This window comes from Echiichthys vipera, assembly GCF_963691815.1.
Source record: "Echiichthys vipera genome assembly, chromosome: 2".
NCBI lineage: Eukaryota > Metazoa > Chordata > Actinopteri > Perciformes > Trachinidae > Echiichthys > Echiichthys vipera.
Genome location: NC_139827.1, coordinates 2,647,325 through 2,666,012, shown reverse-complemented (window position 1 = coordinate 2,666,012; position 18,688 = coordinate 2,647,325). Strand labels below are relative to the sequence as shown.

The window sequence follows — 18,688 nt, the reverse complement described above, 5'->3', positions numbered from 1 at the left end:
GGCCCGCACGCCACAGCCACCTGCTGGTGTTTTTCACGCATCATAACTACATTACCCACAATGCAACGGTAGCCCCTCAGCTTCATTATTCATCAGCATTCAGGGCAGATGTCAACTTTCAGCCCCCCTCCCCCCCCCCCCCAATAATGGCTAAAGGGAAGGTGGACGATGAGAACAGGGTATTTGAAGCTCGGTGGGAGGCAGAGCACATGTTCACACAGCTGTGCGTCTTTATCTTGATATTAAGGAACACGTTTTATTTTTGAAGGACAGAGCCGTACAAAAATATTGGATTATTCATTTAATCTTTAAATAAAATACAGTACACTGTGTTAGGTCGTGGTTCAATAGGTTAAATGCATCATTTTAATATGTTTTGATAAACATTGAAACAGTCCGGCCCTCGGCTTGCAGCAAACTTGTTTTTTTGGCCCTCTGATGTATTTGACTTTGACATCCCTGCTCTATAAAGTCTTAGACATTTGACACAGAAAGCCTTGAAAATATATCTGTATTTACAAAGTGAAGCATGAGCAACCGTCCTCAAATGACGCCGAATGGGAACGATAGCGTATGACGTACAGTACAGACCTAAGGTTTGGACACACCTTCTCATTCAATGACTTTCCTATTGACATTGTAGATTCAATCAACAAGGACATTGTGCCCCCCCCTCAATTTGATCACAGAGATGCCAAAGCGATGAAACTACTACGACAATGCTGTACCGTGTGTTGATTGTAGTGCAGCGCAATCTGCATATCTATTACAGGGACGTCAAAGTCACCTTCCTCTCATCGTGCTCCCATTTTACTGGGAGAAGTGGGACACTGGGTTAATTCACTATAAAGTCTTAGACATTTGACACAAGAATGCTTGGAAATATATCTGTATTTACAAGATGAGGCATGAGTAACCGTCCTCAAATGACGCTGAATGGGAACGGTAGCGTATGACGTACAGTACAGACCAAAAGTTCGTACACACCTTCTCATTCGATGACTTTCCTTTCCTTTCAAGACTATTGACGTTGTAGATTCACACTGAAGGCATCAAAACGATGAACTTAACAAAAAAGTGTAAAACAACTGAAAATACGCCTGATATTCTAGTTTCTTCACAGTAGCTTTGCACACACTCTGCGTTCTCTCGATGAGCTTCAAGAGGTCGTCACCTGAAATGGTTTTGTGCCCTGTCACGTTCAATAAGGGGGATTTCCTGCCTTATAAATGGCGTTGGGAGCATCAGAAGTCAGGTGGACACACAGCTTATGGCCCCACTGAACAGACTGTTAGAATTTGTGTTATGGCAGAAAAACGAGCGTCTTTAGTTCAGTCAGTCCGAAAGATTGGGAAAACTTTGAAAGCGTCCCCAAGTGCATCTGTAATTTTCATAGTCATTAAAATAAAGAAAACTCTTTGAATGAGAAGGTGAGTCCAAACTCTTGCTCTGTACCGTACATCTCTCTTCTCATGCAAGGAATAACGATCTGCTGGACAGAAGTGAAGCTGTTTACTGGTACCGTATTTTCCACACTATAAGCCGACAGTGCTCCTTATAATCCGGTGCGCCTTATATATGGACCAATATTGAGCCACAACAGGTCTCCAACTACGGTGAGCAGCAGCCAGAGAGTTTAACATGAACCAATCAATGGTGCCGAAGTGGAGGAAGCAACAAGACGACCTCCCCTGACTGTTTTGTTGACGTTCCCTTTAGCGCAGCTCCATCTAACGGATGCAGAACGTAACCCCAGCCTCGACTGTAGCGTCTGTTCTATGCTCCTTATAATGTGGTGCGCCTTATATATGAACAAAGTTTCAAAATAAGACGTTCATTGAAGGTGCGCCTTATAATGTGGTGCGCCTTATATATGAACAAAGTTTCAAAATAAGACGTTCATTGAAGGTGCGCCTTATGATGTGGAAAATACGGTATATGTAAATGTCCATTTTTGAGCCTTACAGGAGCTGTGAGAGAGCCTCTTCCTCTTCTTTTTATAGCATACATACTGTCGATCAGCTGGGGCATCACATGCCTAATTTGACTCCCTGACCCAAGAAACTAAAGCTTGCAGAGCAGACACGTCTCAACCAAAACACTACTTCTTTGTGGCGATGGTGAGAGCGACAAAAATGAGTCACCGTCAAAACCTTTTTCACCTCCAACGCTCAGTTCAGTTCAGTTCAGTCTGTGAAAGGAGAAGTGGAAAGAGAAGTCCCTCTTTTAGCCTGAACGGCCATCGTCAGTGTCTAGCCTCCGGTGCCGTCGCTCAGATGTGCTGCAGGGTGTTCAAAACAACATAAAGGGTGGGTGGGGGTCTGAATCCCACTGTGGTGCAGTGTTACAAACGTCCACGGGGGGCGCCGGAGCACTCAGTCCTGAGGAGCCTGGTTTATCACCTTCTTCTTCCGGATTGAAACCAAGTCGTAGAACGGATCCTTGGTGATGCTCGCTCTGTTTGAGGCAAATAAGAGCGTCGTTACAGAGAGGCTAATGCAGCGGCAAAGACATAGTGTAGACCAAAGTGCGTGGCGGCATCTGTATCTGTTCCGGGACGTTTAAGGGTGTGAGCCTTGGGTTTGGGTTTGTAGCTCTCATGCTACAAAAATGGCATAAACCACATATGCGGAACAACAACCGTTCTAAAATGAGGGTGAATCTGGGGTTGGCTGTCATCTGATGGCGAGCGAGGGTCAGGGGGCGTGCACTTTAGGTGTTGGAGAGCCGGGGAGGAGGTCAACTTTGAATGTTGTGTTTACGAACCGCAACAGAGAAATCCTACCCGTGTTGCTTTTAAGGTCATCCTAAGGCAGGGGTGTCAAAGTGATCCAGTAAAGGGTCGTTACTGGCTGCAGGTTTTCATTCCAACCAAGCAAGACGACACCTGACTCGAGTCAAGCAATCACCTGAATTGTCTTCACACAGTTGATTTGTTGGACCAGGTGTGTTTTTGATTGGTTGGAATGAAAACCTGCAGCCACACGACCCTTTACTGGATCACTCTGACACCCCCGTCCTGAGGCGTGATCCAAAACACGGGACTTTCACCGGGGACCGGCGTTCGTGTCCCAGCGGAGTTTGCCAAACCACGTTTATTCTAAACCTAACCACGTAGTTTTAATGCCTAAATCTAACCGTTTTGTAACATATCAGATGAATTGTTGTGCATAACTTTTCAAAAGCTATCATACAAACCTGATGATAAGAATTTGTTGATAGAAAATATGTTGCGTACAAACAGGACCACGCAAATATGCATGCATGCATTGTTACACCATCTATTTGAATGTGCCTCATTATGTTCATGCTGCTATTTGTGTATACGTTGCCAAATCTCCTGTGCGTGCGTGCGTGGGCGCGTGCATGTGTGCGTGCGTGGGTGGTCTGACCTGATGGCCTCGATCCACGAGTCTCTCTCCTCTGCGCTGGCGGCACAGATGGTGTAGGACTGGTGCTTCCCCTCCACCACTCGGCCGTCCGTGTCTTTTTTCTTTTTGCACGCTTTGATCATCTGTCCTTGACTGTTGGGGTTGTACAGCTCCAGACAGTACTAGACAACACCAAGAATATGTCACAACTTTTAAATATAACATCTATTGACCCCCCCCTCACACACACTCACACATATGTATTACAATAAAATCGTCTTTTTTAAACACGTCAGTGTCGCTGAGAATATCTTACAGGTTTGCGAGGATACGGCACCTCTCTCACACAGAGGTTCTCTAGGGGGATGATGCCTCTGGGCTCTTTATCCTGCGGACACAGTAAAAAGACCCGGAGTGAGTCGGGTGATGTGTCAGGAGGGCACGAGGAACAAAGCTGGGAGTAAAAATGTCATTGGCGTCAAAGAAAGAGGGGAAGCAGAAGAGCTGGAGACTCCTGTACTGTGACAAGTAACTGACACATTTTGACAGCCACAAGAAATAGTGAGCGGAGGACAGTGAGGGCTTGAAATGATATATTATACAACTATATTTCCATGTTAAGGCGACTTAAGAGGAGCAGCGTGGGAGTCTTACAGTGGTGAACTCAAAGTAGTAGAGGCAGTTGTCAGTCAGGATGAACCATCGCCTCTTCCACGTCTTAACGCGACCTCCTGAAACACAGAGTAAGAATATTATTAGAACTGTTTTTTATTATCTGCCGTGCTGTCGGTGGAAACTGACATGCATTCAAGAAATTGCGTCATTTCACAACAAGCTGTGCAAAAATATAAACACTTGGGGTCATCTGTGTGAACTACACCACTGTTGTGTGGTTTGCATGGAAACACATACGGGTTTTCTCCGTTATTGGCCCACTGCTTCCTCTGTACTTCCTGTTTTACCCTTATGTTGCAGCTTTGTACATTACCGTATCTATATACACACGCGTATAATGTAGCGCTGTGGCACGGGGCACGTACTGAAACCTCTTCTCCTTTGGTTTTGGTGTTTCAATCTCTGTAACATCCCAAAATGATTCATGCAAAGAGACTTTAGTGGAGAGGTGTTTTACCAAGTTTGAGGAGCCAGCCCTCTCTGTCGGGGTTGAAGAAGGTGTGAGTCAGGTCGTTCCCATCGTCCTCTGGGATTTTGAAAGGCTCGTTGTGAATGCTCTCGTACAGTTTCTGAGTAGAAAAGAGTTTAAAACAAAATAAAACATTTAAAAAGGCTGTTCGGTTCATTGATGACTCTAAAATCGCCCGTAGGTGTGAATGGTTGTCTGTCTCTGTACGTCTCTATGTGTCCTGTGATAGACTGGCGTCCTGTCCAGGGTGGACCCCGCCTCATGTCAGCTGGGATCGGCTCCAGCCCCCCCGCAACCCCGACAGGGACAAGAGGTTGAAGATGAATGAATGAATCAACATTTGTGATGTAAACTTCCCGCTAATAGATTGCAACATTTTATTCCATTCACTAAAACTGACGCAAACTTCCGTTATGAGCGACACTGACTCAGGTGCTTGTTTAACCTAACAGCCGCCCTCAGTTCATTGGACACTGTGCGATGCCTCCTCCTCCTCCTCCTGCAGACTGATGTGTTGTTGTTGTGACTGACCTGCAGGTAGAAACGTGGCCTGAGAACAAACTGAACGTGGTTGAGTTTGTAAGTTTCGGTTCCACATGAGGCGACGATTGTGAGATCGTGGTATTTCTTTTTTTTTCAAGCAGGGAAATAACTGCATGGTTTTACAAAGTGAAGCAACCATATGACTATTTTTTTAACTTAATTTCATCTTCATAATACCCTTCAGACTGCGCTCATGCACTTGTTCGTACATATAACTATGAACAGTAATGCACTGTAATCCGTGTGTATGTCACGTATTTATTACCGTAGAAAGTACGCCCATAGCAAAGACGGGAGGTCATCAGGTCATCTGCAATCGGCACAAAGGCGCAAAAGGTGTCCGGGGTGGTGGCATCTGAGACCACTCACCGACCACCGACACCTTAATGGTGGATGACGAAGGGCACTTCCAATACTTTAGGATGTCCGCGCTACTGATTCTTCTTCTTCGTTGAATTTTCTGGCGGCTGTCCACTGCTACTTTGAATGATTTCCTTTCTAGCTCTTTAAATGTCCAGTTACTTCTCTCTTCTTTGTCGATTTTCGTGAATGGTTGGACTGACTCTATACTGCCCCCTCGGTGGTATTGCTCCGTTCTGTCCAGAGAACTCCGGATTCATAAGCTCAAAGGCGACGAACCCACTGGCGGACGAAGCGACCTCCGGGACCGGACAAAAGGGTCGATATCTGATTTACCGTAGGGTGGGAATGGGCCTAAGGCTGCTGTTGATGGGACCCTAAACACAGGAGATCCACCCCGGGGGGGCTGGTGTTTGTGCTTCGTGGTGGTGCTCATGACCCAGCAGTACTGAACCAAACCACAACATAATTTCTCATCCTAACAAAGTGGTTTTGATGCCCAACCCCAACTATCACCTTTTATTGCCTAAACCTAACCGTCCACCTAACGGTTATTCCATGCCTAACTCTAACCGTCAAATTTTGCCTTAATGTTCTCATTGTGATCCACTTCCGGTCAGGGATTTATTATTAAATGGAAAGTCATATATCATGATATCTGAGTTAGCATGGACACTGTGATTGGCCGGCGGTTCTCACCGAGAGCAGGTCGTTAGGTAGATCCTCTCCGTTGTTGATGCCTCTGTTCATAGAGATGAAGCGCTCCAGGGTGGTCTTATCCTTCACATTGGGATTGTGGAGGCTGGTGTTGAGCATGATGATGGCAAATGACAGGATGTAGCACGTGTCTGGGGTTACAGGGGAAGACGCACACACACACACACACACACAGACAAAGAATAAGACACAGCAGCATCGAGTTATAACAAATACAGAGTGAGTGAAGAAGTGAAAGATCTAGAAATCAAAAAGAAATGGAAGTGTCAAACAGAGAGAGGGGATGTGGTCTTTGCCCCCACACAAGTCCAGACAGGAAGTGGACAGATGTATATTTAGTGAAGCTCACCGGTGGACTGGAAGACATGAGTGTTGCAGTCACAGTAGCGCGTGGCGAAGGCCTCCATCATGCGGTCGATCTTCTGGGCTTCACCGGGCAGACGGAAACTCCACAGGAACTGTCTGTCACATACACACCGCAACAACACCAGCAGCCTACCTGTTTATTTAAGTCTGTGACCAGCGTGTGAAATGCAGATGCACCACACGTGTGTAAGTATCGATGTACGAGGCCTCTTTGAAGATGTATTTACTGATACCTTCTCCTACTTCACTACATTTAGAGAAAAACAGCGTTTTCTTTATTTCACGTGATGAGTTCATATGACAGCTGTAGTTACTATGAAGCAGTAGTTACCTAATGAAGGAACTACTCTCTTTCTTTTTTTTGGAGTGGAGTTTGCATGTTCTCCCCGTGTCTGCGTGGGTTTTCTCCGGGTTCTCCGGTTTCCTCCCACAGTCCAAAGACGTGCAGGTGTTCGGTTCATTGATGACTCTAAAATCACCCGTAGGTGTAAATGGTTGTCTGTCTCTGTTCGTCTCTATGTGTCCTGTGATAGACTGGCGTCCTGTCCAGGGTGTACCCCGCCTCACGCCCAATGTCAGCTGGGATCGGCTCTAGCCCCCCCCGCGACCCCGACAAGCGGTTGAAGATGAATGAATGATGTTTGTTCTCCTATCTAGTATTGTACTTCCATGAAGGTAGAGGACTTGCATGACAGTCTAAGCCAGGGGTGGGCGGCTCCGGTCCTGGAGAGCCACTGTCCTGCATGTTTTAGGTTTCTCCCTGCTCTAACACACCTGAGTCCAACAATAATCAAACTGTGACGAGCTTCAGCTGCTTGATAACGAGCACAGCATTAGACTCAGGTGTGTTGGAGCAGAGAGAAAACTAAAACATGCAGGACAGTGGCCCTCCAGGACAGGAAATGCCCACCCCTGGTCTAAGCCATGCTGGCAGGTCTGTCTGACTGAGCTAAATGCTAATTTTCTTATACTAACATGCCAACATTAAAGCGTAATTCCAGAATAAAATCATCCCACTGTCTTTTTCTGCAAATTCGATCTTGAAAAAAGCCATCGAGACAAATTTTTTTCATGTATGAACGATTAACGGAGAAATCCCGAAGAGTCACTAACGTCATCCCATGGCTAACAGTGATTAGCTAGGGACGGCACCGTGAACGCATTAAAACATCTTTTTTAACCACTAATACTGCTCCAAATAACACCAAACCTCTGCAGCAGCGTGAGAAGAGTCTCTACACATAAAAGGAAGCACCAACTATGTAGTTAGTGAACACAGAGTTTATTAAAAGAGTTAGATAGTGGCCAAGCTTCTCGTAGTAAAGTCCATTTAAGTCGATTACTGAAGGGAATCCCAAAGGAAGAAGCCCATTGGTGCTTTAATCCAGCAGTTGGGTGAAATATAAGTTTATAGTAGACGGTAAAAGGTTTGGAAAAGTCCCAGACAGCATCTTTCCCTACAACAGGTCTTTCAAAACACTCTTTTAATAAACTCTGGGTTCACTAACTACGTTGTTGGTGCTTTGTTTTGTGTGTAGAGACTCTTCTCATGCTGCTGCAGAGATTTGCTGTTATTTTCAGCAGTATTAGTGGTTAAAAAAGACCTTTGAATGCCTTCACGGTCTTGCCTTGAGCTAATCACTGTTAGCCACAGCCGGCTGTTAGCGACTCTCTAGGCTTTAAGATGGGATAATGCCTCCTCATCCACCACTAATGCTTCCTCACCACCATCTTGGTTTAGCGATCTGGCGTGCCAATATTTTCAGAGAAGGCAAAGTAAAGTGAAGTATTGGTAGATTGAACATCGAGGGAGCTGACCTGAGGGCCTGGACCAGGTTGAGGTCGGAGAACTCATGCAGGTCCACGAAGGCATTCAGGGTCTGGAGGTGGAGCTCCTCCCTGTGGGACAGAAAAGGGGGGTGGTGGGGGGTGGTTTTAACCTTGTCTGTTGGAACCTGCCCTCGAATCTCTCTCTCTTTCTTTCATGACCTCTCTTTTACCTTTGCTTGTCCTTTGTCCCATCATGAACATCTACCTGATCTCTTCCATCCACCCTTGTCTCTGTCAAATCATCAGTTTCCCTCACATCCCTTTTGCCTTCCTCCACTCTCTGCCATTGTCCTTCTTCTCCTCATCACATCTCTACCTCTTCATCCCCCTTGTTTTCCATCCTCCATCCTTCTTTTCCGTATCCTCACCTTTCTCCAAGGAACTCTCCGATGGCCGTCTTGTTGAGTCCCTCTTCCTTGTAGAGGAATTCAGCGATGGATTGAGCACTTCGATCCAGCAGCTTATTCTCCACCAGGTAATCGATGCCCTGATGCAACACAAAGTTACATAGTTTACTGGAGGTATACATCACTTCTACATGCAACTTCGGATAATGTGCTCAGGTAAGTATCACAATTTCCTTTAACCCTCCTGTTCTCCTAATTTGACCCCATTTAATGTTTAAAATCTCTAAATAACGACATCTTTTTGTGTTTTTTTGCTTTATATTTATGACTTTTCCTCATTTTATGGGGACAACTCATAAAAAACCTAAAATTATCATGATTATATATATTTTTATTGTTCTTATCGTACATGTACTTGTCGCATCTGTGTTCCTTTGGGTCAGTTTGATAATCTGGATGATTTAATCATTATTATTATTATCGTCTATTTTACAATTCAAATATTATATGAGGTCAGATTCATGCTGCTGTCCTTGATAACGGACGTTACTTTCATTCCAGATGTTACAAATAACACAAAATAGCACTTAAAATAACAGACTTACTTTAAAACACACACACAGAAATCCCTCCATGCAGTTTAACATCAGTGATATTTTTCATTTTGTTAAATAAAAACATAAAGTACCCGACTTCACTTGAGTCACACATTGATTATGATCATTTTTTAAAATGTTTAAAATGCTACGGTCGAATTGACCCCAAGAATAAATGGTGTTAGTGAAATTTGAGGGCAACAGGAGGGTTAAACAAACAACACACGAGCGTGCACACACACGCACACACACACACACACACACACACACACACACAGACACACACACACGCACTGTGCTGGTGGTTAAATGTGTTTACTCTCAAAATGATCTCATGTCCGACCGAGCTTGCAGCTTCTGTAATCCTGATTCCTTAAAACTAATTTCTCTTCCTCTTTCTCCTCCATCGCAGGCTTTGGAGGAGAAGAGAACGATCAAAAATAAAGTTGCAAATGGGAAATTTAAAATAGAAACTAATGAGATCTTTAAAAGTAGAAACCTCTAACGCAGCATTGTTGCCAACGCCAACATAGCCAAAAACGATTCTGCGGAAAACACAAGAGTTCGAAATACTGGGATTACTGTAAGTGAGGAAATTTCATTCTTAGGTCTAAAACATCACCACAACTCATTATTGGTTCAACGCGTTCTCATCAACAGGTTTATAGGAAATTCTATTTAACGTTGTGAAATGCCCAGAGGTGCTTCTACAGTCTGTCGGGGCCCTGGGCAAAATCTCACATGGGCCCCCTCGAACCAGCGTTCATCGCCATAAAGTTATAAATAATCTGTTACCAACCAAAAAAAAACATTTGTTATCTTCAAAGTTAGTTAAAATTTGAATATGAAAATTTAAAGACTTGTAATTCAAACATGTTTATATGAAGAACAAGTTAAAAAACAAAAGAGTGCAATGAGGGTGGGTGGAGTCAGGTGGGGCCCCCTTAGGGAGGTCGGGTCTCCTACGGTCATTGCAAAAATTTTTGCATTGTCACTTCTTGCACATTGGCGCATTCTCTCTTTTTAAACTGTAGTTTAAAGTTTGTCAGCCCTTGCCCCTCCCCCCCACATGCCTGGGCATTTGCGTGTCTTGCCTGCCATGGTCTGACCCCCGTGTACCTGTCTGATGCTCCCCACGACCACACCCCCTCCAGAGCACTACGGTCAGGAAGTGCCCAGGACCAGGCTTACAACCAGGGGGGACAGAGTCTTTGCAGTGGCAGCCCCTAGACTCTGGAACCCCCTCCCCCCATCCACATCCGTGCAGCCCAGTCTCTTCATATTTTTAAGTCCCTTTCAAAAGCCCGGGGCGCGGTGCTGAAGAACAGTGTGAGTGCGCCCTAAGAATCTGAGTTCAATCCAGTTAAGTGCTAAATAAATGAAGTCAGACATGGTAATGCTTTTGCTTTTTATTTGTTGTTGCAAACATCTACGTTCCCAACAGTAAACTACACAAGCCTGACGTGCCACTGAAACCACAGAAACTGCGCTGTGGACCTGCATCAGTGTCAGACTCATAGCAGCTCCAGTGCGGTTAAGAGAGAGGAAGTCCACACAGCGACATGCAAGAGCTGCTCGCTGAAGGTGTCGGTAAAGCTCTGAGACGCACGCCGACACGCTCACCTTTTTTTTCTAAACCTTTCAAGAACAGCAAGAAGTCATTTCTTACCAAACATTACGCTAACAAAGGTGTTTTAGCTCAATCATGTGCTCAAAAGACGACCAACGGACACACGTGCGCGCTCTTGGCTCACCTTTTTGGGGTCCATGTTGAATTTCTTCTTCCCATTGGAGAACTGTTTGCTCTTCTCGATGGTCTTGCTGCAAAAGAAAGGAATCAATAGTAGTAATTAATAATTCAAGTTAAAAAACACTATACACATTTTTCTAGGGCTCATGGGAGCTGTAGTCATCAACCAGTATGTGAGGATCTCTTTTCCAAAACGCTATAAATCCATTTTAATGGTTTACAGGAACATTACATTTTTTACCCAGACCCACACATTTGGTTAATATTCAATGTATCTTGGTTAAATGTTCAAGTTTTTGTGGTATTTTTATCTGTTTTTAGTCATTTTTTTCACTTATTGTGGTATTTTGCATGTTTTTAGTAATTTTGTCACATTTTTGTGGTGTTTTGCATCTGTTTATAGTCATTTTGTCACATTTTTGTCGTGTTTTTCATTTGTTTTTAGTCATTTTTTTCACTTTCACTCAGTCTGAACTTGTTGAACGGACGGACGACACAAAAAACTCTCCCGCTTCAGAGCGCCGCCATGTTGGATTGCATAGAACGCACACTGAATTCTGATTGGTCGAGTGTTTTCATCTGTTTTTAATCATTTTTTTCAAGTTTTTGTGGTATTTTGCATCTGTTTATAGTAATTTTGCCACATTTTTGTGGTGTTTTTCATTTGTTTTTAGTCGTTTTTTTCACTTTTTGTGGTGTTTTGTTGTTTTGTTTTTAGTCGTTTTTTTCACTTTCACTCAGTCTGAACATGTTAAATGGACTGACGAAACAAAAAACTCTCCCGCTTCAGAGCGCCGCCATGTTGGATCGCATAGACCTTTTACTGAATTCTGATTGGGCGAGAGGACGTATCGCATTTAGGCTAAAAACAGGTTTGGCGCTGGTCACGGTTTGGAAAGGAACTGCATCTTGAGACCATTTTAAACAGGGAAATATAGCGATTTGGCAGAAACACTGATGAAGCAGTGATTTCCGGATCCAAACGCGCCGTTGAAACAAAAGAGACAACAACGGCCGAACATGTGAAGGATTACAATCGCCAACTTCGTCAGTTAGACGTCTTTTTCATCGATAAGAAAAAGGTAAAATGACAATAACGGTGGTTTTTTAAAAACTCCGATCTGTTCAAACAACGGGGAACACGCCACTGCTGCGTTGTAGAAATACAGACTTACGGGATGTTTGCAAATGCATAAGCTATAAAACTATGACGCATTGTTTCCTCAAAAGCTCCAGTTCACGTTGTAATGGGATTAATACTAGGATTAATATTTCAGGAACAGACGTGCACCCACAGGCGGGTGAAAGTTGTTGAAAAGCAACTGTGAAAGTGAAAAATGATCAACATTAGAAAAGGAAGTAGGAGTTGCATTAAGTGGGAGGTTTAAAAAGAGGAGTTGAATGACTGGTGTGGAGGTAGGAGGAGGGATTTTCCCGAAGCAAAACTCACTTTTCCTCTGCAGACTCAAAGCTGAGTATACCCGCCATGACGGAGTCTATCTCCATCTTCAACTTCTGCGCAGAATGAAAGAAATGTTGTAAATATTTGTTACCTCGCTCAGGTGTCAATTTTTCTGAGTTCATTTTTTAAATCAACACATATTCTAGGTGTCTGAGAAAGTGTGTGTGTGTGTGTGTGTGTGTGTGTGTGTGTGTGTGTGTGTGTGTGTGTGTGTGTGTGTGTGTGTGTGTGTGTGTGTGTGTGTAAAAAGCACATTTGCAGTAATATTATGGTTAAAGACCTCATAAGTTAGTCTGATTTTAAAATTACCAGAAACAAGTCCTCACTAAGCCAGTGTAGCCCAATAGTCCACTGTTGGTAGTAAAAGCGCGTGCGTGTGTGTGTGTGTGTGTGCGTGCATGTGTGTGTGTGTGTGTGTGTGTGTGTGCATGTGTGTGTGTGTGTGTGTGTGTGTACCTGGATATCGTCCAGAAGGTCCTTCTTATACGTTTTAATGCTTTCGATCTCCATCCTCTCATCTGCTGTAAAATCTGAGGACACTATACAGAAAACAGTAAAGTTTTAATAACGTTTCTTTAGTTTTAAAAGTGTGACTTCTTGACTTCTGACCTCTTTTCTGTCATTTCATAGACAGATGTGTCGTTCTACTGTATAATAACTTGAATAACTCTACATACAGTATGTTGTAGGCTACGTTTAAATGTCACCACAGCATCATAGGAAGAGAGGTTTCTCTGGTAGATGTGTGCGACAGGTGGTGTGGTTTTCTCATGAACGATATCAGTCACCGCAAAATACAGTTTAACCATGAATACATTTCTTAAAAAAACAAAACAAAAACAGGCAGGAGCTTCTCTCCTCTCTGTCTGTGTCATTCAGGTCTCATCAGTGCATGTTACTAATTCAACTTCTTCCCCGGAGTTGTTTGTGCTTTGTCGTCTCTCAGGTCTCTGCTGATGGTGGTGGTGCCTGCTGCCGTGATCCTGTGTGCAGGTCTCTGCTGATCGTGGTGGTGCCTGCTGCCGTGGTCCTGCATGACGCTTCCTGCTGCTGTTATAATCTATCACCTCAGCTGTGCTTGTTTCTACTGTTCTGCTGTATTAATAAGTCCTATTCACATTACTATAGATATTATTATAGTTACTGGAAGTGTGTCTGTCTCTGTCTTTGTGTCTGTCTTTGTCTCTCTCTGTCCATCTGTCCGTCTTTTCTCTCTCTCTCTCTCTCCTTCTCTTCCTCTCTCCGGTGCAGACAGACGTCCGTCCTCCACAGAGCTGGGTCTGTCTGACGTTCCTGTCTGTTATAGTGAAGGTTTTCGTCTCCACCGTACTCTACGGGGGAATTGTTGGGTCTCTGTAAATCATAAATAAGTCATAGAGTGTGGTCTTTACCTACTCTGTAAAGTGTCCTGAGATCACTTTTGTCATGATTTGGCACTTTAAATAAAATTGAATTGAATTGAATTGCAAATACATGGATACACATTCAGACACAGCTAACAGGCATTGTGGTGGAACTCATATCATGTCATATTTCCTTTCTACCAACCACCGTCCCTCCCCACTCCCACACAGTTACTCAATGACAGGATTGATGTATCATGAAAAACACAGTCATACTAAGAAAAAGGTTTCATCTAGGCGTCGTGGTTGGTCCTAATAGTCATAGTTTGGCTTTGTTTTTTTTCCGGCAGGGTTACAGAACAAATATACCAGCCTGATTTCATAACACTTGGTCGAAGTATGGGCATGAGCCAAGGGAAAACTCATTATCTTTGGTGGCAGATCCGAATTTCGGGTTGGAAACACAAATGATTTTTGTTTGTAAACATTTGGAGATGGGACACAGCCTTGGTGTAAGTCTATAGCCTGTAGTTTGTCTCTTTCACACATGCAACCCACATTGCTGGGTCACGTTATCCAGGTAATCTATGACTGAAGTCAGAATTACAAGAAACAACAGTGGGAATCTATGTTTTGAGCCAAATGCTAATGTCAGTATGCTAGCAGTGACAATGATACGCTGATGTTAAGGAGGTGTTTATCATGTTTACCATCTTAGTTGTATATGTTAGCATGCTTAATGTGGTATTTTGTCATTGGTCAAGTATGGAAAATGTGAAATATGGACCCGATTAAAGCGCTAGATGAAAAGTTAAGGGCATCAGGGTTTTACAATTCATCGTGAGCGGAGTGTCAAGACTCGTTCTGTCAGTATCCTCCTCTCTTCCTTTTGTGTGAGTTTGTCTCCCTCTGTCTGTGTTTCCCTGCATGTGTGTGTCCCTCTCGTTTCCTGTCGTCTAGGTCCGGTAGGCGTTTACCCCAAGCTGCAGCCTGATACGCTGATCACCTGGTCTACTACTTATACCCTGAGTGGACAGGCATGCAGCACCGGACCGTTGTATTCCTTCATTGGTAAAACTATTCCCCCCGCTTTGGCGTTCCTTTTCTCGTTGTGGTTATCACGCCCCCCGTCGTTAAGTATCCTCTAATCGTGTTTGTTTTCTGTTTCTCCGTAGTTTCCCGTGTTCCTGTTTCCTCGTCTGTCTCCCTGATCTTCCGTCGTCTCCTCGTTCCTGTTTTTCCCTCGACCGTCTTGTTATTTGTATTTCCTGTTTACTCTGTAGTGTTTGCGTTTGTCTGTTTAGTATTATTAAACGTTTGTTTGTACTTTTACTCCGTGTCCGTGTCTGCATTGGGTCCACCATTTTTGTATGTTATCTCTGTAACGGTTATGACACGGAACTCAATACATTTCACTACAATCCATCCAATAGTTGTTGAGACATTTTACCCAGAACCACACATCAGCGTCATGAAGACTAGAGGAAAAGTCAGAGGATCGCCAAAGTCATTAGAATTCATTGTCATGTCACCATGGGTATCTGTACCAAAGTCTGTGCCAATCCATCACGTAGATGTTGAAATAAGTCAAAGGATAAGTGAAAATGTTGCCCTTATGGCACAACAGGAACAACCAAGAGATCACTGGAATCATTAGGATTCATCGTCAGGCACAATGAAATAATGAATGAAATAATGAATGCATACTACTCAGGTAGCTGTAAAAAACATTGATAGATATTTTCTCTTATGCTTAAATGTCAGTTCTAGATACAGCATAGCCTACTGTTCTCTAGAGAACTTCTTGCAAAAGTATCAATGCTTTCTTAGGGCGCACTCACACTGTCAATCCGTACCGTGCCCAAACAGGTTTTACGGGTAAAGCCTAGTTTGTTTGACCAGTGTGAGTGCAAACGTACCGCGTTTAGGAGCGGCACGCTTGCCGTCCACGGCCCGTTTGAGAGAGGTGGGCTTTTGTAAAGCACGTTTGCACATGTACTAGCACGAGCGTGCGCACGTGTACGAGCGCGAGGCCTACGGCTCTGACGTCATTTTATGTGCGCCTGTTCAGACATAGAAAAAAAAAAAAGACGGACCATGCGCGGACATTTAACAACAACAACAACAATGGCGCCGAAAGATGAAAAAATAACGTCATCAATGTGTGTGACGTGTTACGGCGTGATGACGTATGGACAGGCAAGAAGCATTTGCGCGAGGCCCAGGTAGTGTGAGTACAAACGGGCCTCGAGGGGGGGACAAGTACCCTAAAGCCTGGGGCACGGTTCCGGCGGACACTGTGAGTGCGCCCTTATACACAGTTTAATTAAAAAAAAAATGTAAATACATTAACTCTATTGAATGTCTCTCTATTGGCTTAACAACAACAACAACAAATAATTCCATATCCTTGTGGTTGATTTACTTGGTTGCTTCTTTTGTTCCTACTCAGGATTTGAGATTTAATAAAGAAGCAAATTTGGCGAGGACGCAAATATCATTATAAACGTTATAAACAACTTTGTCCTTACTAATTTCTTGCTGCAGCTATTGCATGGAGGAAAGGAGCTTTAGGCAAAGTCAGTGGGCTGATTTGAACTTCAGCACGTAGCGAGCCGTTCCCACGAGACAAAAACAGAAGTAATATAAACGCCTCTATCATCAGCATAGAGGATATCTTGATGAACGCAGCAGAGTGTTTTTGGTCCCCGATCAGTGAAACTAGACCTGAGAGTACGACCACTGCAGTGTCTCAGAGGCACGTTTGTGTCACACAGTCAGAGACACCAACATATGAGTAAAAGATTGCCTCCTCAGTGAGAAACAACCCTCGTATAATCTGAAGTTAACCATGAAAACGTTAACTACCGACGCATCCTGTAGAGACCTGTGAGCTGTTTGGTGTTAATGATCTGAACACAGGACTTCCACATCCCCACCCTTCCTTTACACACTTTGTGCAACAACACTGACGAGCGTACGTCATCGAACTCTTCATTTACACAATTAACATAAAGATTTAAGGCTTTAATCTGAAAACTAACCGTGGACTGTTAAAGTAAATGATCTTGACACTACGGCTTTAAAAGGTGGACAATCTAGATGTCTAACTCAAGATAGCAACTTCTGTTTTTATATTATTATTATTATTCTACGAGAGTCTCTTCCCTATTTCAGCGGAGACCCACACTGGGCATCGCTTCACCACAGGGTGCAGATTGTGACCAACATGTGTACCAATACACTCGTTTTTTTTATTTATTTAAAGAAAACACCTGTTTTCACTGATCAGTCGCACAAGGATTGACACTTTTAAATGTTTTAACATGTATCACAGCTTGTAAACTTATAAAGCTGACAGTGGGATGAGATGAACAGCTGTTACTGTTTTTTGTTGACAACCACAAATTAGGCGTCTAGTATTAACACTATGGAGCACATCAACGTTAAGAAGAAGAGTAGTTATATACCTTTTCATACGCAGGAACACATCAAAAGACAATTTATGTACGTGAGTAGAAAAGCACAGCCGATGATGTCATGAAATTACGCTCTGTTCCTTTAAATATTGCATTTTTAGACCACAAATTGAGAAGAAAATGTAAAATTTATGTGGATATTTACAATTAAATACAACAAAAAAGAAGCGGTTATAAAAGAGAGGAGAACAAAACTCACCCATTTGACAATCAGTCATTTAAATCCAAGGTAAAAAGCATAAAAATGGCAAAACACAACATTAACGTTGAGATATCAAGATAGGGAAGACTACGCGGCGCACAGTGCAGTAACTCTTGAATGGAGTAGATGTTCCTCTTTAACCCCACCTCTTCCCCATCCATCACTTCAAGCCTGCATCAGCACAAAGACAGGAAGCGTCCTTCAAAATAAAACCCCAAGCAGATTCATCTGTGATTATTAACCCCGCACTCTGTTATTATTCATGTTACACACACACACATGCACAAACAGGACCTATAAACTTGCAGTTAATGGAGAGATGTTAGAGCGAGGGGGCTGCCAGTGGACCGGCACCCTGAGCAGCTGGGGGTTCGGTGCCTTGCTCAACAGCAGGAGGTGAACTTGCACCTCTCCAGCCACCAGTCCACGCTCCATTCATGGTCCACACAGGGACTAGAACCGGTGATCTGTTACTACTACTAAAACTACCACTACACACACACACACACACACACACACACACACACACACACACGCACGCACGCACACAGAGTTCGGTTTAAATCTAGTTTAAGTATTCATTCATTCATTCATCTTCAGCCTCTTGTCCCTGTCGGGGTCGCGGGGGGGCTGGAGCCGATCCCAGCTGACATCGGGCGTGAGGCGCGGTCCATCCTGGACAGGACGCCAGTCTATCACAGGACACATAGAGACGAACAGAGACAGACAACCATTCACACCTACGGGTGATTTAGAGTCATCAATGAACCGAACACCTGCACGTCTTTGGACTGTGGGAGGAAACCGGAGAACCCGGAGAAAACCCACGCAGACACGGGGACAACATGCAAACTCCACACAGAAGGGCCCCAGCCGGGATTCAAACCTGGAGCCTTCTCGCTGTGAGGCGACAGTGCTGACCACTACACGATAAAAAATGGAAATTAACATGAATTCTACCACAACTGCTCCTACCATAATGCACACACACATTTCTAGGTTAGGTATCATTTTATTTAAGTCATTTTTGTTTGAATGACAACAAAAATGACGTCTGAGTCACCTACGGACCGAGCTGCTGCCGCCCCGAGGAGGATGAACGCTGCGGATGAGTTTGGAAATGTAACACTTGGGACATAACTTGTGTTATGTTGACTCATAATGAGATAATAAGGCCG

The 18,688-nt window shown here is 43.8% G+C and overlaps 1 protein-coding gene across 1 annotated transcript; it reads right to left on the bottom strand.

The window, feature by feature from the left end:
* Positions 1-1,800: 1,800 nt before the first annotated feature.
* cyth4b (cytohesin 4b) lies at positions 1,801-17,621 on the bottom strand. The gene is made up of 13 exons (XM_083931278.1): positions 17,508-17,621; positions 12,943-13,025; positions 12,475-12,539; positions 11,029-11,095; positions 8,700-8,818; positions 8,320-8,400; positions 6,485-6,597; positions 6,118-6,266; positions 4,504-4,615; positions 4,026-4,102; positions 3,688-3,759; positions 3,393-3,553; positions 1,801-2,457 (listed from the first exon to the last, which is right to left on the bottom strand). The coding sequence occupies exons 1-13, from the start codon at positions 17,524-17,526 to the stop codon at positions 2,376-2,378; spliced, it is 1,200 nt and encodes a 399-aa protein (XP_083787404.1). The 5' UTR covers positions 17,527-17,621; the 3' UTR covers positions 1,801-2,375.
* Between the last annotated feature and the right edge of the window lie 1,067 nt (positions 17,622-18,688).

Coding starts and splice junctions, on each gene's coding strand:
- cyth4b (XM_083931278.1), bottom strand. Junction 12,540..12,942: donor ACCTTCTGGACGATATCCAG/GTACACACACAC, acceptor CATTCTGCGCAG/AAGTTGAAGATGGAGATAGA. Junction 6,598..8,319: donor AACCTGGTCCAGGCCCTCAG/GTCAGCTCCCTC, acceptor TGTATGTGACAG/ACAGTTCCTGTGGAGTTTCC.